The sequence below is a fragment of the Chelonoidis abingdonii genome, chromosome 7, assembly GCF_003597395.2.
Source record: "Chelonoidis abingdonii isolate Lonesome George chromosome 7, CheloAbing_2.0, whole genome shotgun sequence".
Taxonomy (NCBI): Eukaryota; Metazoa; Chordata; order Testudines; family Testudinidae; genus Chelonoidis; species Chelonoidis abingdonii.
The window spans coordinates 4936666-4962936 of record NC_133775.1 but is presented as its reverse complement, the minus strand read 5'-3'; the positions used below and the strand labels follow the sequence as shown (position 1 = coordinate 4962936).

At 44.2% G+C, this 26271-nt stretch overlaps 1 protein-coding gene across 2 annotated transcripts in view; it reads left to right on the top strand.

The window, feature by feature from the left end:
• PIK3R3 (phosphoinositide-3-kinase regulatory subunit 3) overlaps nucleotides 1–26271 on the top strand; it is a 353509-nt gene that overhangs the window by 302695 nt on the left and 24543 nt on the right. The window contains exon 1 of one of the 2 annotated variants that reach the window (XM_032805018.2): nucleotides 3931–4558. The exons of the other annotated variant lie outside the window; for it this stretch is intronic. Coding sequence (XP_032660909.1) covers nucleotides 4453–4558 — 106 coding nt within the window. The 5' untranslated portion in view covers nucleotides 3931–4452. Of the gene's footprint in view, nucleotides 1–3930; nucleotides 4559–26271 lie in introns of those variants that run through there. 2 annotated transcript variants of the gene reach the window in all.

Below are 26271 nucleotides of genomic sequence, written 5' to 3'. Positions count from 1 at the left end.
CATCAGTATCTGAATATATCACAAATTTTCTTTCATAAAGTGTAAATGTTTGGTCTTTGTAATTCCAAAGTTATTTCAAAGTTACCTTTCAGTGTTTGTGCTTGTCTGCATTTTTTTGGTTTTTCCCACCTCACTAAGTGAATAGGTTGGGGTGCTCAACATCTTAGAGGATCAGACACTAAATCATTAATGTTTGTGAAGTGCTTTGAAACCCTTGGATGGAGTGTTGTAAAAGTATAAAGCATTATTACTGTAACATTACAACAGGCACTACCTTATTCTCAGACACTACAGGGATGAAGCCGGAGGTCAGCAGGTAGATCCTGTGTCTGTTTCATTTTAGAACACTACCAAAATATAAATTGAGGTGTAAAATTCAAAGTGATTATTCAATAGTGTTACTATTCATTTGAAAGAGAACAATGTTTTCCTGGTAAAAATAGTCAGCTGAATAGCCATAGTCATATTTCAGTTCACAATCTTAAAACATAAAATGTGTAACATTTTACATAGGTTAATACAGCAGTATCTTTCATTCAGGAATATCAATTCAAGCTCACAGTGGAACAAAGTATGTAAAAAGAGCCCAATCCTGCACCCACTGAAGTCAAAGGCAAACCTCTCAGTGACTTTAATGGCTTGGTCCTGTTCACACTTGAGACAAAATTATAAATCCATATAATTTTAAAGGACAGTATATGAATCAAACAAGTTTTCTGTTTACACTTAAATCTTTGAGGTAAAAGTCTTACAAGACTGAAATTTAACCACAAACTTTTCTTCTCTTTCTGAGTTTAAGTATATTCTGCTTAATGATTTCTTACATTAGGGACTGATCATGTAAAGTGCCGACACTTGTTTTGAGGAGCTGAGTTCTCTGAGTCCCCCTGGACTTCAGGAGGAATTGGGAACACTCACAACTCACTAAGTAAGGCCTTATATTATTGGAGCTTTTGAATATTCCAGAATGTCTCTGAGGCTGAAGAGATTGAAAAGGCAAGAAGGAAGGATTTTCGCTTTGAATACATGTACTTTTTGTTCCTGGGGTGGCCTGTGTTCAGCTCCATAGGCAAAGCTGTTGAATTCTGGGGAGCATGAGAAGGAGAGAGGGGCTGATGGCTCACACGGGTTCAGCAAAGGAAGGGTCCTAAGGGGAGCTCCTCTGGTGAAGATGGTTTATTTTCTAGCTTTTGAGGAAGTAACCAGAGCTGTGAGGTAAAGGTATCCAGATAATTGCCTTACAGGCACAGACAGTCCAGACACCTCCCCTTCCCTACTCATCAGTGACTTCTGGGCATTCACTACTCTCCTGCCCCAGCCAGAGGCGATGAAGGTGGTTCCCCTTTGTCAGTCAGTGAGGAGGAGGGTGTACAGCCAGCCACCCCACTCCCTTCACTCAGCTGTGGGGCACCAGCACTCTCAGATGAGGGAACTGCCACCCCATGACACCCACCCTGCAGTCATTCACTGCAGGATAATTCCAGTCCCCCTCCCTCAAGCCAAGTCAGTAGGGGCAGTTGGACAGCTAGGGACACCATGACCCACCTTTGAGTCAGCCTGTGGTGAGCAGGTCGGAGACCCCTCCCTTTCTCCCCTCCCCAGCCAGTCCCTCAAGGGGATGGGGGTTGCCACGGCAGCATTTCAAAAAGATGGGCCCAACCTCCCGTGTCCCCCGGCTTCACTTGAGCCCCTGGGGGCCCGAGTCCTGTCTCCACCTGGGCCAGCACTGAAACACAGAATAACAGAACAGGCACGTCTCTGTTGAAATAAGGGATGCCCCTTATAACAGGGGATGTTGGCAGCTCTTGGGGGGTCCACTCGCCCCCCTCAGGCACTGAGTCGGGGGGGGGCACTGTGAGCCCCCTTGGCAGCCCTACAGGGGGGACTCCACTAGCCCCCCTCAGGCACTGAGTCGGGGGGGGGCACTGAGCCCCCTTGGCAGCCCTGCAGGGGGTATTCCACTAGCCCCCCTCAGGCACTGAGTTGGGGGGGGGCACTGTGAGCCCCCTTGGCAGCCCTACAGGGGGGACTCCACTAGCCCCCCTCAGGCACTGAGTCGGGGGGGGGCACTGAGCCCCCTTGGCAGCCCTGCAGGGGGGGCTCCACTAGCCCCCCTCAGGCACTGGTCTGGGGGGGGGCACTGAGCCCCCTTGGCAGCCCTGCAGGGGGTATTCCACTAGCCCCCCTCAGGCACTGAGTTGGGGGGGGCACTGTGAGCCCCCTTGGCAGCCCTACAGGGGGGACTCCACTAGCCCCCCTCAGGCACTGAGTTCGGGGGGGGCACTGAGCCCCCTTGGCAGCCCTGCAGGGGGTATTCCACTAGCCCCCCTCAGGCATTGAGTGGGGGGGGGCACTGAGCCCCCTTGGCAGCCCTGCAGGGGGGATTCCACTAGCCCCCCTCAGGCACTGAGTTGGGGGGGGCACTGTGAGCCCCCTTGGCAGCCCTACAGGGGGGACTCCACTAGCCCCCCTCAGGCACTGAGTTCGGGGGGGGCACTGAGCCCCCTTGGCAGCCCTGCAGGGGGTATTCCACTAGCCCCCCTCAGGCACTGAGTTGGGGGGGGGCACTGTGAGCCCCCTTGGCAGCCCTACAGGGGGGACTCCACTAGCCCCCCTCAGGCACTGAGTCGGGGGGGGCACTGAGCCCCCTTGGCAGCCCTGCAGGGGGTATTCCACTAGCCCCCCTCAGGCACTGAGTGGGGGGGGGCACTGTGAGCCCCCTTGGCAGCCCTACAGGGGGGACTCCACTAGCCCCCCTCAGGCACTGAGTTCGGGGGGGGCACTGAGCCCCCTTGGCAGCCCTACAGGGGGGACTCCACTAGCCCCCCTCAGGCACTGAGTCGGGGGGGGCACTGAGCCCCCTTGGCAGCCCTACAGGGGGGACTCCACTAGCCCCCCTCAGGCACTGAGTCGGGGGGGGCACTGAGCCCCCTTGGCAGCCCTACAGGGGGGACTCCACTAGCCCCCCTCAGGCACTGAGTCGGGGGGGGCACTGAGCCCCCTTGGCAGCCCTGCAGGGGGGACTCCACTAGCCCCCCTCAGGCACTGAGTCGGGGGGGGCACTGAGCCCCCTTGGCAGCCCTGCAGGGGGGACTCCACTAGCCCCCCTCAGGCACTGAGTCGGGGGGGGCACTGAGCCCCCTTGGCAGCCCTGCACGGGGGACTCCACTAGCCCCCCTCAGGCACTGAGTCGGGGGGGGCACTGAGCCCCCTTGGCAGCCTCACCCCATCAGCTGGGGAATGGGGAGCAGCACCCACCCCCCTCAGTCCCTGAATCAGTGGTGGGGCGCTGTGAGCAGCCCCACGGCAGCGAGGGGGCTCCACCTTAGCAGCCCCGGCGCTTCCCCCACTCCTGGGAGAAAAGGGAGGGGCAGCGCGAGCCTTTCCGTCCCTCTTTATCCCCCCCCTTCTTACCCGCTTAGTAACTGGGGTCTGCAACCAATCCCCAGCTAGCCGGCCGGCTTCAGAGCCAGCTGATTGGCTAGTTGGTTGGCCGAGCGCCCTCCACCAATCCTGGAGCTCGCTGCTCGCTCAGACAAAGACTGCCGCTCTGGCAACTGGGTTAAACTAATCTGCCCCTCCCCCTCGGCTCGCGAGCTCCACGGCAGCAGCCCCTCGCGGGCCGGCCAGCTCCGGAACGTACCAGCTCTCTTTACAGCGAGGGGGTGGTGGTGGTGGTGATGGTGGTAGCAAGAGATTCAGACTCTGCTCCCGGCTCTTGGAAGACGTCACCCTCGGGCATCTCCCACGCGACGGTCCCGCCGCAGGGTCCCTACGCCCGCTTCAGCGTCACACACTTCCCGCTCCCCCGGCTCGATGGACGCTACCACCTCCCCAGTTCTCTTGACTGAGCAACAGGGAGCGCGCTAAGGGTTAAGGGGGATGGTAGCGCCCAGCCCCCTCCTCGCGGTGGGAGTGGTTTAGTCCTCAGCAAGAGGCGGTTGGCGACGGTTGGGATGGGCCCCTCAGAGCCTCTTAAAATGAAATCTAGCGGGGCTGGGAGCCGGGCACTGCGCGAGAGCCTGGGAACCGCCTGCTCTGCCCTGCGCGCAGGGCTGCGAGCCGGCCACGGAGCGCGGCACCAGGGGCTGCCCTGAGGGAGCGCTGGCCGAGCCCGGCCTGGGGGCAGAGGCGTGCGGAGCCCTCCGCTGCCCGCCTCAGCCAGCCTTGGGGGCGGGGACCCTCGGTTTGTCCTTAACCCCCCTCCCCCCGGGGGCTTGTTATCTGGGAAACCGGCTGCCATCGCGAGTCGGCAGCTGGGGGGCGACGCCTGTGGCGAGATGTCGCGATAGTCTATCGATCTAGAGATTGGCTCCTGCCCCGGGGGGGGTCCTTTGCTTCCCCCGCCCCCTTTTTATTTTTGTAATTAAAATATTCTAGGGGGGTTGTTGCAGGACTCCTGCCCCCCACCCCCTGGTATTTATAAATCGCTCTCGAGAGTCGCCCGTCGCGATGTACAACACGGTGTGGGAGATGGACGGCGATGACACGGACTGGCGGGAGGTGATGATGCCCTATTCCACCGAGCTCATCTTCTATATTGAGATGGACCCGCCAGGTAGGGGGAGCCGGCTGCCCTTTGCTCCGGCAAACGGATTTATCCCCCGTCACTTGCCTAGTGTAGGGACCATCTTTCCCCACCCCTGGGCTCCTGCGCCCGCCTGTGACATTCGGGGTGCGGCGAGGGGACAGAACCGCAGCCCAGCTGGCTCGGACGTGCGTGGAAACTTTGCACTGACTCTGACCCATTGTCTGTGCAGCAGAGAGGGTTTAATGGCTTATTTTCGGGAAGCATCAAGAGCTAAATGCTCTTTAAAGGGTAGTAGAAAACCCCCGGGGGGGAGGGGAGAGACCGTTCCCCCTTTTTCCTCCCCGTGTTCCCTTTCGTTCATTGTTCAAGATGATGGATTTGCTGATCAATTCCCATGCAATGCTCCTTTTTTTGTATCTTTACCTGCTTATCTTTTGTGGAGCCTGTAATCCTTTCACATTCTTAGGTTTCTTTTGTTTTAAATATTTTTTATTAAATGTCAGTTTAATAGTTTCTAGGATCTGGCAGTTTTTATTCTCTCTAATCCTAGACCTGCACTGAATTTTTTTTTTTAAATGCAATTTCTGGCAGAAAACTCCTTGCTACTTTAGTCACGTTTAATAAGGGTATTGTACGGAAGGTTTAAATGCAACTTTTTCTAGAAATAGTGTCTCGAAAGTGTATTGTCCCAAGTTTGCCTGGGGTAGAGGGCTTTTCTTTTGTGTCTGTTAGGGAGGAGTGAGTGGGAAGTCGGGGAGAGGGTTGATAAATCAGAGGAGGAAAGTTGGTTACATTTTTCATTAAACTTACTAGAATTCATAGTTTGATTACAGAATTAATGCTTTTTATAGCTGTATGAGAGCAGCCTTAATAAGCAGGGGGACTTCATGCCTCTATTTTTATTTTGCTCAGGATGCAAATTTCAAGGTCTGTGGTATGCAGAATAAATGGGCAGAGGAGACTTCCTTTATTGTATAAAAGCATATGTGCACGCGCATACTGTTGGAGAGGTCTAAAAGAGAATTTTGGAAGAGTCTCTACTCAGAGTATATACTTGCATGTGACTTTATAATATAGTCTGTTACAGTAGAATGGACTATTCTGTTTCTTTAGATATGTAGCTAATTAGATGATTTAAAGTTTTTCTTAATATTTTTGGCCTTAGCCATCTTCTCAAGTAATTTTGATATTTTATCCAAAATAGATTTGATAGATTTTTTTTTTTGAGTGCTGACCACCACTCATTTAAATTCTTGCATAGTTGACATATTCCTAAATGTCACTCTTGAAAGTTTAACAAAGTTCAGTGAAATCTGCTTCAGTTTGCCTCTCAGTTGTTCCTTCATTACTAGACAGGCAATCATAACTTCAGTAAATATATCCCAGTGTCTCATGTTAACAGCTAATGTGTGCCCATCTGTAATAAAAAGGAACTTAGATAACCCCAGATCTTTTAGTGTTGGTATTACATTTTCAGATGGCCCTTGGAACAGCTAAGTGTGTGGAGGCTGCTACCATATGAAAGGAAAATGTTAATTTCTGAAGTATGTAGGCCTATCCAGCTGAATTGGTCAGAAAATAGCTTTTTAATAGTCACTCAATAAATATTGCTGTGCAACCGAGCTATGAAACCTGTGCAGAGTAGGTTTGTTTGTGTGTGTGTGTGTGTGTGTGTGTGTTGTTTTAAAGCAGTGCTTCTGTAGTTAAGATTGTCAGTATTTCTGTTTATGAAGCTTTATTTTCAGGGGCTCTAACTCTTTATGTACATTTTTAATTCTGGGGTGAAATTTAAGTATTAAGGACTCAATACTGTAAGGCGCTGAGAACCTCTTGGAAGGTTACACTCAGTATCTTAGAGGACCAACTCTTACTGTCCAACTAAGAATGTGTAAGATGGCTTATGTGGGTATGTATAAAATTTGTAGCTAAGAGTTCAGGGAGGGGGAAGATAATGTTGGTTCAAGGGGTTTTCTTTATCCACAGTATGATACAGTTCATTTAAGGGGCTGGAATTTATCATTTTCCAGGAGTGGTTGTTTAAATCCCCTTGTTAAATTATGTAATCTAGACATTTTGGGCCAAAGTGACTGGAATTGGCCTCATTTACACTAGAACTGAATTTGACCCATTTCCAATAAAAAGTTGCTGATGCTTTTTAGTGCAAAATTTGTGTCTGCCCAGCAACCCATATTTGTGAGTAGTTGAAATACTGTCTGAATAGCCTACAGACTTACAAGATATATGGAAAATCATAAAGCCTCTAAAGGAGGTGGTAAGTCTATTGGCTCTTCTCACAGCAGATCTGGAAACAATGTTGCCTAGACTAGAATATTGACATTTATTGACAGTAGACCCCCAGTGGCTTCAGTCTAGGAGCAGACTCTTGGTTACAGTCTACTATCTCCAGTTCAGATACAAATAAAAGCAAGGAGAATCTAATGTGCAGTGTCACCTTTAACCTCAAACTCAGGCAATTTCACATAGTTATTGCAGGGGCCTCATTATGTTTGTATGCAGTTGCCTGTATATAGATGTATTTGGCACATTAGGTAGACCTAAATTCCTCAGGGCAGAGACCTGGTTTTCCCTGTCTTCTAAATATGCTACAGTGTCAAGGCTCAAATAAGTCACAAAGAGAAAAGCTGCTCCTGCTCCTGTTGAAAACCCTGGAACTTTATTTGTTGACTTTTTTTTTTCCAATGGAAGCAGCATCAGGATTATAAGTATATGCTAACTTGTTTAAATTTGTATCCTTTATTACCTAAACACTGGAGTGGGATGGTCTGTTTTTACATAGATTATGATAAATTCAGTCCATAGTTCTAATACATCCTCTTTAAAACATGTTTTAAAATAATTATATAGAGCTAGCATTGTAATTAAAGTTGTAGCAGGAAAGTGACTTCTACTTTCTTACAACACTTTTCCCTCTCCTCGCTTTTTCTTGGCATGATAATGTTTAATAAAATGGATTACTGGCAAATGTGGCTCTAGTATTTGTATGTGGTTTGTGACTCTGTGAATTGTATTAAGTGGAAGACCAGAACATCTTCAGTGGTTGTGAAGACAAAACTAACCTTCAATTGCATGTGATAATGAAAACAAACAATCTGTAGTTCATGCACTGCTAGTTTTTTTCTAATCAGGATTAACATAGACAGATGCTTGCATCACAATATTCTAATATTAGAATAACTCTAATAAACAATGTTTGAGTTACTCTGTCACTTAAGTTCTGATAACCGTAACTTGATCACAGTTCTGAGACTTAGCACCTGAAAAGCCAGCGATTCGCACAAATATGTTACTGCATTTAACATAGCTGTATTTAACCACATAGTTGTCCAGGTTTGTAACAATAAACTACTGGCTGTAATGTAAGGGTTTTTTTTAACAGGGGATCTTGGTTTGATTTCAGAGGTCATCTGAGTGCAACTTGGAACTGTAGAACATTAAATCTTGATTACCTGCTTAGGTGCCTCATCACTTCTTGTTAGTAGGACTTAGAACTACTTCCTTACCCACCCACCCCCTTTTGGTTTTTGTCCAGCATGTGTTGTCCTCATTTATTTTACCACCAATTTATCTGATCTGTAAAGTTCCGAGAGGAGAATTTATTCTGTCACAGTGCAATGAAAATCGATGATAATATAATATTTGGCTATGAAATATAGATGTTGGCAGAGATCCTTGTCTTATTTGCAAATTAGATATTAGTTTCTTTTGTGTACATTAGAAACAAAACTACAAAACCACAAGTTTAAAGAAGTTTTGCTGATGTGCAAGGGGATCTATCAGCTGATCTAGCTTATAATAGTAACTCATTCTCCTAATGCAATGTTAAAGGGATGCTTAAAGGCTAGTAGGCCCAAATTTGACTAACTTTCTTCCGCTCCCCTCCCCATTTTCTTTTTTGTGTGTCTGTTTGCCAAGTCCGTAACACTACAAGCTTGTCTACACATACAGCACTGGAGTGGCGCAGCTGCACCAAAGCAGCTGTAGTGCTTAGTGAAGATACTACCTACACCAACAGAAGAAGTCTGAGAGGTAGTAGCTATGTCAGTGGGAGAAGCCCTCCTGTCAACATAGCGCTGTCTACACCAGGAGTTTGGTTGGTATAACTGCATTGCTCGGGTTTGGAAAATCAACACCCCTGAGTGACATAGTTGAGTCTGTGTAGACCAACCCTACATTTTAAAAAACCAGTGGTTTAAAAAGGCTCAACAAACTGTACAATAATAAGCAGTATTGCTTACATGATGAAGAGGACAGATAACCTAGAAGGGAACATATATTTGAGTTTTGACTAGTCTTAGGATGACAGTGCCCTTTTAAGTGGTGGTTGCAATTAATCTAAAAAATATTCGCTTTCTGACTGCTTAACATATGTACACTGAAAACTGTAGACCTGATCTGCTTCTTTTGAGGTCAAGGGCAAAATTCCCTCTGTTTTGAATTAGTGCAGTGTCAGACTCTACATGTAGTAGATACAATTGAAGGTGGCTCCTCAAACTTGGTTGGTGTTCTTTGGCAGCCAGATTCCGGTGAACAGGAGCGGCTTTAGGAACTGTGGGGCCCGATTACATTGGTCTACAATTTTTGAGAAGTCATCTGCCTCAGAGATAAAATGTGGTATTTATTATGTATTTTGATGTGCTGAATTCAAATATGACAATTAAAACAACTGATTGGCTACTGTTTCTAAGATATTTAAGTTTTTACATTTTATGTCTATGTATACTGTGTAGATAGTTAGAGTTTTAATCATAATGTAAAACCTAGGTTTTTCATGGTTTATGGTGCTTGTATGTGATAATATTCACCTGTCCTGTTTATGTAACACTTTAAAAATCAGCAAAAGGTAGATTAAAAAAATTACTTATGAAACAAAGGCAAAAAACTATATGTAATAGTTTCAGTCCTATTCAGTGCTCTACTCGGCGCTCTGGCTGTGTCTCTTGTATCATTTAATGGGCATCTCTTTTCAACTGCTTAGCAATAGTTCTGCCAAGAATTGATGCGCTCAATAGGTTTCTCCATTTGCAATGTCCTGGTGAAATCGCTCGCGTTGCCGTCGCTCACTGCTCCGCCAGTTTGTGGAAAAAAAATCAGATGAGAGTGCAAAAAATGTCCTTTAGTACATGTTACAACCAGGCTTTTGTATGCCTTGCGGATTGTATGTTCCACCATACAACCTGTAGTAGTTCTGCCTTGTATGTTTCCGTAGAAATTGATTGCCACTACTGGCAGCTTTCATGCCGTCTTTTCCTTGCCACATAGGCATCAAAAGGTCAGATGCATCATCTCGAGAAGTCACGAATCTGAGGACCAACAAAGACACCTTCCTTTATCTAGCTTCACTTAACCTTGGAATTTTCCACGGAGGTACTTGAAAGCTGCTTGTGTTTTGTCAATGGCCTTGACAAAGTCTTCATCAGACCCAGCTTGATGTGTAAAGGGTAGTACAAAATCTCCTTGATTCAACAAGTGTGATGCTGAACACTTTCCTCCCGAGCTCCAGTGACTGTTGGAGCGGCCAGTCTTTCTTGATGTAGTGGAACTCTTGCCGACATCCCATTCGCAGAGAAAACAGCAGTACTTTGTATCCCTCTGCAGACCAAACAAGAGAGCAACAACCTTCAAATCGCCACAAGCTGCCACTGATGTTGGTCATAGTTTATGCACCTTCGAAAGTGTTTATTTGTCATAGGTTTCCTTCATATGACTGCATGACCAACGGAATTGATGGCAAAACTTGCCATTATGCAGCAAAACAGCTTTAAGACTCGTCTTCGATGAATCAATGAACAGTCTCCATTCATCTGGATTTGAATGATGCTTGAGGGCTGCCATCACACCATCGATGTTGTTGCAGTCTAACAAGATCCTTTTGACGGTCACGGAACATGGAAACCCTAACATCACCTGCCAGGAGATTCCACTGCTGTAGTCTGGAGCCCAACAGCTAGACTAGAGCCAATCAACAATTTTAAGCATCATTTTCGTTCTCAGTGACCCAGAATTAGTAAAGTATGACTACATTTATTTTGGAAGCATTTTGGCTGTAGAGCAGTGTTATAGACCCGGCGGCGGTCCGGGACTTCAGCAGCGGGGGTCCTTCACTCGCTTCGGGTCTCCTGTGGCACTGAAGAACCCCTGCTGCCGAAATGCTGCTAAAGACCTGGACTGAGTGAAGGACCCCCCCCCGCCACCGAAGTGCTGCCGAAGACTCAAATCACTGCTGGATGAGTAACAAATATTAAGAAATTAAAAAGGCGGTGCGGGGCCCATATCAGGGGAATCGGCCTAAAGCCGGCCCGGCTGGTGAATGACATGGGAGAAGAATCTGGTTAAAATTTGTTTTGTGGTTACCAGGGATAGGACAGATAGAGGTTGTTAATAAATTCTCAGTACTCTACTATTCTTAATTTTCTTATAACTAAGTTGATTCAGACTTTTTTTATTATTGGATGAGTTCTGCTCTTACACCCTTGCAAAAGTGAATTAAAACCATTGACTTCATATCAGTTCTATATGTGTGGAATAAATCCCTTGAAGAACAGATTTTTTGGGGGGGGATCAAAATAATTTGTTTGTTTAAAATTGCAGGGAAAAGAAACTTAAACAGGACTTTGTTTTTCTTCCTCTGTAGAGAAAGTAGAGCTTGCACAAATCGCTACTTTGGCATGGCACACAGAGTGAATAGAGTTCAATAGATTATTTGTATATTTAACAACTTTTTATGAAATAAGAGACTTGGATTCAAGCTATTTAGCTTTAAACTGTTTGGGGGAGGGATTGTGAGATGTCTGGGGGGCTTCGTTATACCTAGACTACTTCCACCAGTTTTGACTTAATGACTGCTATGAGTTCCTTGCCTTTTTAAAATCGTTGCATGACTGACTTTTGCATTCCACCTCTTCTTAGTTCTCATTTTTGGTGGCCCTAAATATTAGGGAATGTCACTCTTTATCTGTCAGTGAAGTGCATTAATTCAGACTTATTTTCCAGGCTAGGAGAAGTATCCTTATTGCTACAAAATTAGATTACACTTTGTTCTGGAGCACAGGGCTCGAAAAATCTGAGACTCCTGCAAGCCGGGGGTTGGAATAAAATGTAGAGAAATGCCCTAATGAGGAACCTTGCCCCACACCTGTCTGTCTGTCTGGGTGTGGGGTTTGTTTTATTTGTTCTTGAATGCGATCCCTGAAACCTGTCTGCAAGGCTTCATCTTGTTTATCACCCTCTGACTAGTAAGTGCTCAATTACCTTCTACCTTTTCTGCTTCAAAGGAGCCTTCTCTTGGAGTCTCTTTTGCTGCTGAACATAGTTATCCTAAGCACTAGCTGTAGAATCAGAATCTTGTTAGTTTCATTGTTTCCCACAAGGTCCTGAATAGGAGTAGTAAAATTGGCCAGTTTTGTTGTGCCTACAGCTTGTGGATGCTGAGCAACAACAGAGACATTGGCTGCAGACTTGAAGAAAACCTACCAAATGCAAACCAGTGTCGTGTCTTATCTTTGCAACCATAAGACACAGTGACTCTTTTTAAAAAAAATAAGCTTAAATTCTTCAGAAATGGACTCTGTATAATGAACAACTCTTCACTTCTTGGGTGAATGGGGTTTTTTTTAGCTGTGACGTTTTAAGCTGGGGTAGTCTTTCTCCCGCAGTCCAAATTTCTTGGCCAAGATATGGTCAAGGCCCAGACTCCAGGGAAACATTTTTCACACCGCAATAACAATTATGACGATAATAAGTAAGAAATAGGATTTTGCGGTCTGTTCAGAAGAATCTGGTGGTCTGGATTTGGGTTGTGGTCTGCCTATTGTCTACCCCTATTTTAAGCTATAAAGTTAAAATATAGGCTATGTGTAAGATAAATTATGTTGTGCTTCCATATCTACTAGGTCTTGCATAAGCTCTTGCTGACCAGCTGCTATTTGGTGTTTTAAAGAATTTCAGTTTCATGAGCATTTCTCTCCGGATTATCTTGGATACCTGCTTTATTTTGTTAAGATTTATTAATGCTAGATGAAGTATTGAACTTCTGACAGTGCACATAATGAATCTGCATGATGAAAAACACCATTTTCCTGTTTTTTAAAAACAATTGTGCGACAAGATGTAGAATTCTTTTTCTCTTCCTTAACTAACTTCTATATATCTGAGGTGCGTTTCAGTTTTTAAATATCCATGAATCCTTAAAACTGAAATATTATTCCCCTTTCTGTAAAATATTAAAAATATTAAAAGGGTATTGAAATTTATACATTCCTCACCATGAAATCTTTCAGAGACAAAACTAAAAGTACTGAAGAGTTGCAGAATTAAAACACTTCAGTGAACTAGAATTGCAAATAGGAAGAAATCTGATGTGATGGTGTAGTAACTTGACTGACCAGAATTCCTATGCTCAAGTCACATTTTCTTTCTCCTAATCAGTAATATCCTGAGGCAAACTCTCATTGAAGACAACAGAAATCTTGTCTACATAAGGACCTCGATCTTCAGCCTATAGTGATGCATGTGTCTATATGCAACACTTTCATTACTTTTTTTATTTTATTGTCAAACAGACCCACAGAGTCTGTGAAATAGGTGTTTAACATTGCTCAGGTTGCAGCTGGTGAATGCAGTATTCTTGCTGTTAATGTATATTGGTTGTAATAGTTAGGCATTCGTTTTAGAAATGTTTATTGGCACTCATTACTAAAGCAGCAGGGTGCCTTACATCATCTCATGTTTGTTTCAGTGAGTCATTTCTCTTTGTTTCTTCCTTTAGCGTTGTTGAACAGTGGCATGAATAATAACTTCATTGGTATTTCTCTGTATGCATTACTGTTTGAGGTTTAGGTTTTTCCTGATATAAAAAGTGTGGAAGACAAGCTGGATGTGAGTGCTATGTTGAAGCAGGTTGTTGTTAAAGAAGGCTAGAATTTCACCAAAAGGTATATATCCATTTGATTATTTGAGAAGTCCCTGCTCATCAATTTTATAAATACTACTTTCTTTGAAGAGCAGATTATAAAATCTGGCTGAAAAGTCATTTGTACAATATTTTCATAGGTGACATTGAATCTTTTGGCTTCTTTTATCTTCTATCTAATGGGCTCATCATCAAAATATCTAGATGCCAAATTAAGATTTGCACCATTGCTATGTAAACAAGGACCATCTTATGATATATGCTGCATTTTCAATGTCTTGTTCTTGGGCTGGTTTGGGGGAGGAAATTGGAGGAGTCATCTCTTCCAAAGCCGTAATCTTGATAGTAAAGTATATCATTCCCAAAAAGCAATGGGGAAGTGTGTGTGGTTTTGGGATGGGGGTCTAATCTTAAGAATAATGCGTTGGAATATATTCACATCTACCAAAAGTGCAGTAGAAGAAGAAGAAATAACTTTACTGTGTCTGAGAAGTCAAAATGCGAACTGAAATTTTCAGCACATATAAAATGTGTCTAATTCAAAGAAAGCAGAACACAATTACATTTCTTCTGTATCTAGCAATCGAGGTTGCATTTCTTCTGACCAGCAGCTGTGGCCAATTAGTGTTCTTCAGACTCTTTTTGGCATATCAGCTTATCCCTCGGAGCAATTCTCCATCCCCAGCTTCAACAGAGTGGAGCTCAAATCAGTGAGGTGAGCTCTTCAGGCCTTCTTATCCTCTGTTCAGTTGTTTATCATATAGCCTTACCAATAGACCAGCAATGGAGGAATGAGACAGGAATGGAACCCCATATGGAATAAGCCATTTGCTGCTGTCATGGGAGGAGATATAGTAGCTGTTGCAGAGCAACACACACGTTAGAGTGAGGAGAACATGCTTAGGAAAAATCACAGTAGTACCAGGAGAACGGACTCAAAGACAATAGATATTCAACATGAGTCCCCAGATGGGGTTAGCTGAACTTGTTCCTTTTGGTCCTAAGAGAAAATACAGACCCTTTGTATTGCTGTCACTATCCAAGGCCAGCACTCTAAAAATAGAAACTTTATTTCCTTCACATGGAACCCCATTCTTGTCCTGGGTGGTTCTCAGACTTCATGCTTCCCTTAAATTCCAGACTTGTTCACCCAGGGCTAGCTTTTCATCTTGATCTAAACAGACTAGCATCAAAAGTTTTGAATAGTGTTAGTGTCTCTTGACCTGTATTTTGTTCTATATACATTCAGAAGATGCCAAGAGTGTTTACTGCATTTGAGGGATATCTATCTAATGGTATGAAAATAGAGATGTTTGACTGTCTAATGGAAGATTGAAAAGCCTCTCTTTCTTGCAGGAAAGTTTACTAAAAGCTTTGCTTCAGATACCCTCTGGATTTCAAGAGGTAGGATTCAGTCAACCAGTCAGTTCTCACCTGTGACAGGGTTCCGGTGGGTGACTTCCATGGTCAGTAGTCCCTCCTCGGAGTTAATGCCTCGTGTGTGCAGTTACTACACTTTTTGACCCTCTCGGGAAAGATGTCTTCTTTCTCCACCATCCTCCTTGTCCACTGAAAGTGACTTTCTTGGTGGGTGTCTACAGCTGGGAGAATGAACAAAATAGTTACTTTGGCCTACATACTCACTTCTTTATTTCTCACAGGGAAATTTTAATTCCTAAAATTGCACTTAATCTACACTCTCTCTCTCTCTCTCTCTCTCTCTTTCTCTGCCCTAGCTTTGGTCCAGAAATGTCAGTTGGGTCAAGAAAGCCATGAGATACATATATATGGGACCCGAGGACTTGCAGTCATCTGAGGTTTTGTGACTTAAGAGGGATGTAAGAAGTGTTGTGGCATCTGCCTGTTTAGCAAGGTAGATCAGGAGTTGTATTTTTTGGAATCCTTATCCTTTTTGGTGACTAACTTGTAAACTTTTCTGCATTGTGTATCCGCCATCCTGGAACAATCCTCCTGATCTGAAGTTGGTTAGAACAGAGAAAGTTAATAATCGCTGCACTAACAGTTCGAGCTAATTAAGCATACCTTGTAGAAAATTAACTTTCCTTGGATGTTCTGCAAATCTATAAAAGAATACATTGTCATAAATTTGCTTGGCAGAATTAGATTTTTTTAAAAAAAAAAATATATTGCATCTATATAAATCCATGGTATGCCCACATCTTGAATATTGCATGCCAATGTGATCACCCCATCTCAAAAAAACGTGAACTGGAAAAGGTACAGAAAAGGGCAACAAAAAATGAGTAGGGGTATGGAACAGCTTCCATATGCAGAGAGATTAATAAGGCTAGATGACAGAACGAGGAGTAATGGTCTCAAGTTGCAGTGGGGAGATTTAGGTTGAAATATTAAGAAAACTTTTTCACTAGGAGGATGGTGAAGCACAGGAATGGGTTACCTAGGGAGGTGGTGGAATTGCCTTCCTTAGAGGTTTTTACGCTCAGGTTTGACAAAACCCTGGCTGGAATGATTTAGTTGGGATTGGTCCTGCTTTGAGCAGAGGGTTGGACTAGATGACCTCCTGAGGTCCCTTCCAACTCTGATATTCCATGAAATTGCCAAATTAAATTAATAGGCAGAAGTTTTAAACACAATGCACAGTCAGCCTGTGGAACTCTTTGCCAGCAGATGTTGTGATGGCTTTAACAGGTTTTAAATAAAGAATTAAAGAAGTTCGTCCATCAATGGCTATTAGCCAGGATGGGGCAGGGATGCAAAACCATGTTCTGAAATGTCCCTACACTCCATTTGCCAGAAGCTAGAAATAGGTGATGGGATGGATCACGTGATAATTACCTCTTCTCTTCATTCCCTCTGAATCACCTGGCATTGGTCACTGTCGAAAGACAGGATACTATCGTAGGTTTGATCCAGTATGGCCATTCTTATGTTCCTATGTTCTTAACTTTGATAATTATAGATTTTTATTTTAGAACATTTTTGTGTTTATCAATTAAAATGTTCAGTTGTGGGAAATTGAAGGGTGGGGGAGTCAGATTGTAATTACTGAATGGCAGATGTTGAGTTTCAAAAAGTTAAAGCCCTGTAATTGTTAAAACATAAATTGTCACCATGTACAAAGTAGACCTGTACCCCAATATAACGTGACCCGAGATAACACAAATGTGGATTATAATGCAGTAAAGCAGTGCTCCAGCAGGGCTGGGCTGCTCACTCTGATAGATCAAAGCAAGTTCAATATAACACGGTAAGATTTTTTGGCTCCCGAGGACAGCGTTATATCGTGGTAGAGGTGTAAGTAGCCTTAAATTAAGCTCTTAAGTTCTCAAACAGGCAAATAGTCAAAATCTACAGATAGCATTTTTCTTATCTGTGAAAATATTTTTATCAACTTTTGTATGTGCAATGCAATAGACGTTTTACCAATTATCTAATCCTTCCAAGTCTGGTAATAAGGTAATGTAGTTTATATCTGCTGTTTTACTTGGCCTCAGCAGATATGAAACAGATTGTTGAAGTGCTAATATGAATGCTTGTTGTTTGATGGGGAAGTTGCCCTACTCAATCTAATTAATTATTTTAGCTTTATAACCTAGATGCAAGCAATTATAAAATATTTAAGGAAAGTAATATGTTAAGTAAACACGTTCATTCTTGGTAGCTTTGCTAGAGTTAATGGAATTACTGCAGTGGTAAATTTGGTCTGTTGTAATGAACTGACCGTGTACAGTATGTTTATCCCTGATCTCTCTAGGATGGGATCAGAATAGTTTATGTACAGTGGCACTGTATTGCAGAGGAAGATTCTGCTAGTAAAATGGTATGCTAAAGGCCTGTACTTTGGAAATGTATTTAAATCTTCCTGCTTCAAATGTGAAGTTTCAAGTGGCTGTGATGTTCTGTAGGGAGACAATCATGATGCCTTTGTGCCACCCAGGACAACTTGGCTCTGCACTATCCTCCCACCTGGCCTTCAATGGAGGTAGAAAGGGGCATGACTGCAGCACTCCAGCCATATCCTTAGCTTATATCCCTGAGGCTGCTCTAAACTCCTGCTGCAGGAATTATGTGCAGCTCCTTGATCCTCAGCTGAGTGAATTGGGAGGTAGCTGAAAATCTAGCCCTCCAGCTCCAGTTGCATTTATACCAGTGTAAATGAAAGAAGAATGAGAACTGTCTTTCTTTTTGCATAGTAAACACCTTTAGTGCTTTGCCAATGAACATATGAAAACAATTTTCACAATTTGCTCACCCACGGGGTTTAAGTAGGGTAGAGGAAACTTTTCCCTGGTTTAATGGTGACAATCATATTACAGTTGTTAACTTTGAAAGCTGAATGCTGTGGTGATGGACGTAGCATAAGAATCTGAACATATCTAACAAAAAACTTTTGTTGTGAAGCAGTTTGACTTGTTATACACAACATGCCTGACAAACCCACAAAAGCAAGAAAAAAAAAAAAAAAAAGTTGAACCACCCTCCATAATTTTTGTTCCTCTGCCCACTATACATCTTAACTCTAGTCTGCCTTTTACCGTTCTGCATTCACACCTTTACCATGTTGTTTTTTCTCCCAATAGTAGTAGTTGTGAATGCTTGGCCTAGAAGTTGGCTGTGTTGGAAGAGAGTAATTTGGTAAAAGGTTTCATGGAAGACTGGCATCTCTAGATGGGCAAAGTTAAAGTTGTGGTGCATGGTCTGTGGTATCTATGGTAAAATGGATGGAGAAGTAGATGGTATCTACTATTGAATGGCTTACCTACACGTTACCTTGTTTTTGGGGAGCTGTATTTTGGTGTGGGAGGTTAACATCCCTGCTTCACAATGAAGTCTTGCATATACACTTCCTAATACTGAATTGGGGATGGGGACTTGGCAAAGGGTTGGATAGAATCTGTTGGATAGAATCACAGTGGCTGACAGAATGTTTTCTGTCAATAGCTGTGCATGAACCCTCGTGTCAGCAGGTGCACAAGAACCCTTCTGTTACAGGTTACAAATTTCTACAAAAAAAAGTTAGGTTTCCTCCTTTTTGCCCCACAGTCTTCTCGCTTGCATAACATAGCACATAAGCCAAGGGATCAGTGGACCCTCCGCAGACATGCCGCTGAAGGCAGCCTGCCTGCTGCCCTTGCGGCAACCGGCAGAGCGCCCTCCCCTCCAGCTTGCCGCCCAAGGCACGCGATTGGCATGCTGGTGCCTGGAGCCGCCCTGATTAGAAGAGCACACCAGGAAGCACTGCGCATCCGAGAAGCTTTGAAAACCAGTTTCATGACCGGCCAGGCTACGGTATGAAAGTTCTGTTTGTTTCTCCTTGATGAAAACCCGCCCCCTTGATTGACGCATTCCCTGTCAGCAACCAACCCTCCCCCTTCAATCACAGCTTGCTTTCTAAGGAAATAAAGTCACTATTGTTTAAAAATCATGTATTCTTTATTAATTATAAAATGAGGAAGAGAACTGACAATGTAGCCCAGGTGGGGTGTGGGAGGAGGGAAGGAAAAGGCCACTTCAAAAGTTCAAAATAATGACATCCTTGTGCTTGGGCTGTCCACTGGGGTGGAGTGGGCGGGTGCACATCTGGGTGAGGAGGCTATGGAACTTGGGGATGGGGGAGGACAGTTATACAGGGGCTGCAGCGGCACTCTGTGATCCTGCTGCTGTTCCTGAAGCTTCACCAGACTCTAGAGCATGTCAGTTTGATCATGCAGCAGCCTCAGCACTGCATGCCGCCACCGCTCATCTCGAGTGTCTCTCCTCTCCTCATGTTCGTCCCTCATGGCCTCATGTTCACTGGCAGCTTTCCTGTATTGGAATAGGGTGACCTTCCACTCATTCAGATGAGCTCTTTCATTTCGGGTCACTTCCATGATTTCCAAGAACATTTCGTCTCGTGTCCATTTTTTTTGCCACCTTATCTGAGAGAGCCTTCGGGGCAGAGGAGGGAGGTTTGAAAAATTTGCAGCTGTGGGAGGGAGGGGGGAAAAAGGGAGAGAAGTATTTTAAAAGATACGTTTTACAGAACAATGCTTATTCTCTTTCATGGTGAACAACACTATTCACATTACATGTCATATGTGATTTCAGTATAAGGTCGCATTTTGCATTTTAATATTGAGTGCCTGCAGCTTTAGTGTTAAAGATCACAGACGCAGGTCCGGGCAACAGAATTTGGCTTGCATGCGGCCATGGTAAGCCATTGTCTTTCGGCTTCTGCAGCCTTCATAAAAGCAGCGCCCTCCTTTCCCACGTGCCAAGCAAAGCCCGTTGAATGCTGCGGTTTTCCTGTTAACATGCAGCAGCAGAAACCAGCCCCCCCCCCCCCCCGATATCCAGTTCTCTGAGATGATCGCATTATCCTTCCCCCTACCGCCTGGTTGGTATCAGGGAAGATCCCTGTTAGCCAAACGTGAAAAGTTCAGCACCAATGCCCTGCACCCCCCTTGGCTAACTGCAGGGAAGGATTTCTTTTCAAACACAGGCAAACAGCCCAGTAGGAACGGCCACCTCTGTCCCCTTAATCAAATTCCTGTATTTCAATCAGGTTACCATAAACGATATTACTCTTCTGAGGATAACAGTGAGATAGAGAATGTATAAGCAGCAGAGAATCCTGTGGCAGCAGTTATAAGGGGACATAACAGGCTCGACCGTTCGATCTGGAGCGATGGTGGTAGCTGCGAGATGCGGGAAGAGCATTGTTACTGCCTGTGGAGTGAGAACGGTGATTCACTTCTCATGTGATCCTCCACCTCTTTATGGGAGCGGAGAGGGTAGGATACTTTTGCCCGCCCCTAATCCACCCATAACAACCACTCTTTCTTCTTCACGACGCAGGCCCCTGCGGTCTGGAATAAGGAAAAGTGGGGTATTTCACCGCACAAAGCCAGCAAAACGGCTTCCGCCAAAAACTTCTGTTAGTCTCATAAGGTTGCCACAAGCAGGGATTCTCTCTGCTGCTTTTAACAGATCCAGGACTAAAACACTGGCCTTACCCCTCTGACTACGACCCCGAATGTATGTTGCCTTGACATGGCCAGCAAACACCGGGACCATATGCTACCAGGCTTTGTCATGCAATGATATCAAATTACTTGCTACTAGCGTGGCGTGGTCAAGTGTCCTACCATGGAGGACAGAATAAGGCTGCCCTGCCCAGAAACCTTCTGCAAAGGCTTTTGGAGTACCTCCAGGAGAGCTTCATGGAGATGTCCCTGGAGGATTTCCGCTCCATCCCCAGACATGTTAACAGACTTTTTTTTTAGTAGCTGTACTGGCTGTGACTGCATCCCAAGTCCTCAGGGCAAATCAATCATTAAAAAACGCTTGCTTTTAAACGGTTTTATATTTACAAAGGTACACTCACCAGATGTCCCTTCCATGCTTCATCGACTGGGATACTGCCTTGGGAGGGTTGGCAGGGTACTTTATTCAGACTGAGAAAAAGATCATGGCTGTTGGGGAGAATAGAGTGCTGTGTGCTCTCCGCAAGCTCGTCCTCCTCATCATCTTCCCTGTCCGCAGAATCCTCAGCCATGGCTGAGATTACCACCTCCTCAGAATCCACGGTCAGAGGTGGGATAGTGGTGGTGGCCCCCTCTAGAATTGCATGCAGCTCAGCGTAGAAGTGGCATGTCTGCAACTCTGACCCGGACCTTCCGTTTGCTGCTTTGGTTTTCTGGTAGGCTTGTCTGAGCACCTTAGCTTTCACGCAGCACTGTAGTGAGTCCCTATTGTGGCCCCTCTCCATCATGCCCTTTGAGATTTTTTTCAAATGTTTTGGCATTTCGTCTTTTGGAATGTAGTTCTGCTAGCACGGAATCCTCTCCCCATACAGCGATCAGATCCAGTACCTCCCGTATGGTCCATGCTGGAGCTCTTTTTCGATTCCCAGACTGCATGGTACCTGTGCTGATCAGCTCTCCACGCTGGACAAACAGGAAATGAAATTCAAAAGTTTGCAGGGCTTTTTCTTCTACCGGACCAGTGCATCAAAGTTCAGATTGCTGTCTAAAGTGGTCACAATGGTGCACTGTGGGATAGCTCCCAGAGGCCAATACGGTCGAATTGTGGCCACACTAACCCTAATTCAAAATGGCAATGTCGATTTTCAGCACTACTCCCCTCGTCGGGGAGGAGTACAGAAATTGATTTTAAGAGCCCTTTATATTGAAGTAAAGAGCTTAGTTGTGTGGACAGGTGCAGGGTTAATTCAATTTAATGCTGCTAAATTCGACATAAAGTCGTAGTGTAGACCAGGCCTTAGTCTTGCAGTTGAGTGCTTTTCTGTACTTCCCATTGTAAATCCTATGACCCTAAGAAAATCCTAGAAGAAAGGTTTCAGTAATGCAGATGTTCTTAGTCTAATTGGCATCTGTCTCAGAAGCTTAAATTAAAGTTTAATTTACTGCAGACTTTTCTCTAACATGCTAATACTGAATTGATTCTCTGGCTGCAGTATGTGATAGAACTAGACGCCACTTGGTGTTCTAGCATTATGAAAATCAACGCATTTGCTTTTTCTTGGAGGAAGCCGCTTTTATCGCAGACCATAACTCCTGAGTTAGTCCTGGCTAAAAAAAGTCCACGTTTTGGTTCTTTAGATTTATAATTGTTGTTTTGTGTGTGTGTGTTTTTAAATTAAAGAAAACTATTCTTTTAACATTTTTCCATGAAAAGGGCAATTAGACTAAATGGATACTGGCTGTAACTTCAGTGAAGTATGTCTATCACTAGTTTATTTCAGGGATGAACATTGACTTGAAAGATTTAAATTCCTTTTTAAAGAGAAGGAGAATTAGGAAATGTTTAAAACTCAATAATATTTGGCCAGCATGCTTAGTTCCTTGGGCTGGCTTCAAACAAGATTTGACTTAAAGGTTTCTATTTGTATTGCATTTTGAGTAACATCTGAAAAAATCCCTATGCATTCAAGGAAAAAGCATTAGAACTATAACTTTGCTGAAGTCTAATCTCTGTGCCTGCATTTCAGGAGAAGAAATTGTACTTCACTTCTGCAGAACAGCTCAGCCCAAACTACCTGCTGGAAATTGCGCAGCTACATTCTGTGAGCTGACATCATGCAACATACGATCCCAGTGCTTTGCTGCCATTGGCTGAAGTGCTGTCTCCATTCAGAAATTTGTTTTTTCCAACGGACTGATTTGGGATTGGGGTTGAGTTTAGAAAGCAGGTTGTGAAGGAGCTTAGGGTTGTTAATAAGCAAGCTTTAGCAAAACCATGCTAGTATAAAAAATGGCTCTTGCCTATGCCTGAGTAAGATCCTGAAGAAAAGCTTTGTGTGGCTCGAAAGCTTGTCTCTCTCACCAACAGAAGCTGCTCCAATAAAAGATATTGCCTCTCCCACCGTGCAATGTGTGCTAGGCAGTCACTGAAGCCTGGATCTAATCTCAGTAACTCACTGATGCAGGGGAAGAAATGTCTTGTTCAGTTGCAGCCTTGGATTTTGGAAATGAGGTGTTAGTTAAAGCACTTCTAAAGAATTTGTATGTGTTTAGTTTTCCTGGTGCTAACCATTTTCATGCTTTAATAAGAAAAATAGAAACAAAGCACTATCATTTGAGAGCCAACTGCTTTCATGTCTAAGAAAAAAATAGTTTGTGGCTCTGATTCTGATCTTACTGCGGCATAACTCTGTTGATTTAGTGGATTTACTCTTCTCTGTCATCAGTAAGAGATCAGATTTGTGCCCCAGGAGTAGACTGGAAAGAGAGAGAGCTCTCTATTCAAGGAAGTTTTGTATTCTGCACACCCTACACTTCACAGTTTTCATATCCTTTTTATCTTCACTTTATTGTAGGCTTTTAACTCAATGTTTTGTTTGTCAGATGTAGTTTTATGAAACTAGACTTTAAGGTCCTCCACAAATTGGTATTGAAGGCTAAAGCCTTATTTTATTTTTACTTTCCACACACACAGATCTACCACAGAGCTTCCTCTAGTTATACTGCTGTTAGTTTTCACCAATATCCACACATCGCTATTTTAAGATCACCTATGTAATTCTGTAATTTATCACTGTACAAATGCCATAAAAGCATCAGCGTGGTAGCTGCTTCACTACTCAATACGTTTGGAGTAAAAGGCACTTGCTAAACCCATAAATTAAAAGCCTCTATCCCATTGCTCATAGTTCTAAGTTGCAGAGCCTAAAATATTTTTACATTCAGCACTTTGTTCAGGTAGCTTCCAGTAGATTACTGTCAGGCTGAAAAAGTCAAACAAATATTAAACTTCCTCTCATGGCAGTTTTTTCCCCTTTGATGTAGCAGTACAGTATCAGTAACATCTGAAGTAATCAATGCTATGTAGAAAAACAATGCACTTTCATGTAATTTTAACTGAGACACAGAAATGATACAAGTATCAAAGGGGTAGCCGTGTTAGTCTGGATCTGTAAAAGCAGTAAAGAGTCCTGTGGCACCTTATAGACTAACAGACGTATTGGAGAGTGAGCTTTTGTGTTGCATCCAACAAAGTGGGTATTCACCCATGAAAGCTCATGCTCCAATACGTCTAGTCTGTAAGGTGCCACAGGACTCTTTGCTGCTTTTGCAGAAATGATACAGTGTCAATTGTATTTATTTCTGCCTACTGATGTGTGAGATCAGTAGATATGAAGAAACAAATTTGGGGCAAATTCTGTCCCATTTCTGGTGAGTAGGAAGGACTCCTGCTCTGTCTGGACAGGTCTGGTTCATTCCTACAGGAAGTTCAGATAATAGTGACTTAACCCTCCCTTTCCCCCCTTCCCCACCTGCACTGGTTTCTCTACAGCTTCCAACGATGAAGCTCACTAATGCAGTGGTGGAGAATCTTAAGCCAAAGCTGAGAATGGACATGATCTTCATGTGTAAAGATCAGCTCCGCCAGAATGGTAACCCCTAACATCATATTTTGTCTGTGGTATAAGACAAACTGAGGAAAAATTACCATCAGCATTGCAATGTTCTTGCGAGCCCCCCCATTTGACTTGTGACATCCCATGAAATCTTAGCCTACCTGGCATGATTACAGGGTTCTTTTTATTTATTTTTTTAAACACTGCAGTACAAAGAGCTAGAGCCTCCTGTGCTTGCTTAGTTGGTATAGGTTTGTTAAAACTGCGGAAAGTTCTGGAACAGATCTAGAATAGCAGTTTTTTTAATCTTTTATTCTGACCTAGTATTGAAGGCAGATGTTAGCGACTGAATTCTAAGCATTGTCTACGCTTCTTTGTAGTTCATTGAGAGCATGCGTGGCAGAAATATCCAAATGTGAGTTTAAAAAGAAACTGTCACTGTCCTTTTTTTTGTAATTCAAAAATATGACTGAACAGAGACTTTGTGGATGAAATAACAGCCAGTTCAACTTTAGTAGTCAGAAAACAAAGTAGAATCACAGGGCCATAGGGTTTCAGATATACTCCTGATTTCAGTGATACTCTGGATTTACACTGCTGTAACTGAAATCACAATTTAGCTCCTAGAGCAACGGTCCCCAAATTTTTTATCTCGCGCCCCTCCCATACCCCTGTCTGCACCCCCGAGCTGGGGCTGGGAGCAGGGCCACAGCTCTGGGGGCGGGTGCAGATGGGTAAGGGAGCCAAGCCTGAGGCCACAGCTGGGGCTGGGCCAGGAGCGGAGTTGGGGGCCTGGAGCTCGTAGCCAGGAGCAGAGCTAGGTGGTGCTTTTTCCCTGCCCCCTGTGGGGGCTGGCCCAGGCCCCAGCCATGCTCCCCCAAATGTTCCTCAGCCTCCCCCTAGAGGGGCATGCCCCACAGTTTGGGGACCTCTGTCCTAGAGGCTGCTTCAAGCAAGGAGGTAGACTAAAGTATGAACTTAATTCATTCTCAATAGTACCTGTATACCATCTTAAAGGGCCGCACAACCATAATTACCATGGTTGGAAATCATGGGGCCACATCTAAATCAAGTAGAAGCAAGTAACTTCAGTTAGCCCAATGGAATTGCACCTCCTTATACAAGATCTGATATTGGTCCTCTAGACTCATGCACACCTGGACATTCCCAGCTGAACCACAAAAAGAATCTGTATGCTGCAGCCTTAATATTAGTACCACAGAGTGAATGCCACTATCTGAATCAGGTGCTTCATCAGTAACTCCAGAGTGTGAACGTCTGGGTCAAGGTTCAGATTAGTTTAGATTGGCTTGGTTGAGTATTTGCTGGTTTGTCCAAGAACAGTGAAGCTACTGTGTGTTGGATCCTCAACATGAAATGGCATTTGAAACTGCAGTTAGAGCACAGTTGTTTTTTTCCAATATGGGAGGTGTGGTTCAGAGGGGAACAGATGAATGGCTCTAAGCAATGCATCTCTCAATGTCAAGTCACTCTGCACTTGAACTAGAGATGAAAATTTTTTGTTTCTAGCAATCATAATTGCATTCCTGCCTGACACCAGATTGCATGCACTTGCATTAAGAATTGCAGTCTTGCATTGCTATATTCAGTACGTTGTGAAGCACACCTTCTGGAGGCTGTGTAATCTAGGCCTGGGAGCATGTGGTGTGTCTACACTGTAACAATAAACCCACAACAGTGAGTCTCAGAGCCTAGGTTAACTGACTTGGTCTTGCACTAAGGGGCTAAAAATAGCAGTGTAGATGTTCCTGCTCAAGCTTTGAGATCTAGCACCTTCACGAGGTTTCAGAGTTCAAGCAGGAATGTCTATACTGCTATTTTTAGCTCTGTGCCAGGAGCCTGACTCAGTTGACTAGGGTTCTGAGACTTGCTGCCATGGGTGTGGTGTCCCTGTGTGCTTGCAGTGTAGATGTATCGTGGAGAGTTGTGCTCCCTTGTGATATGGCC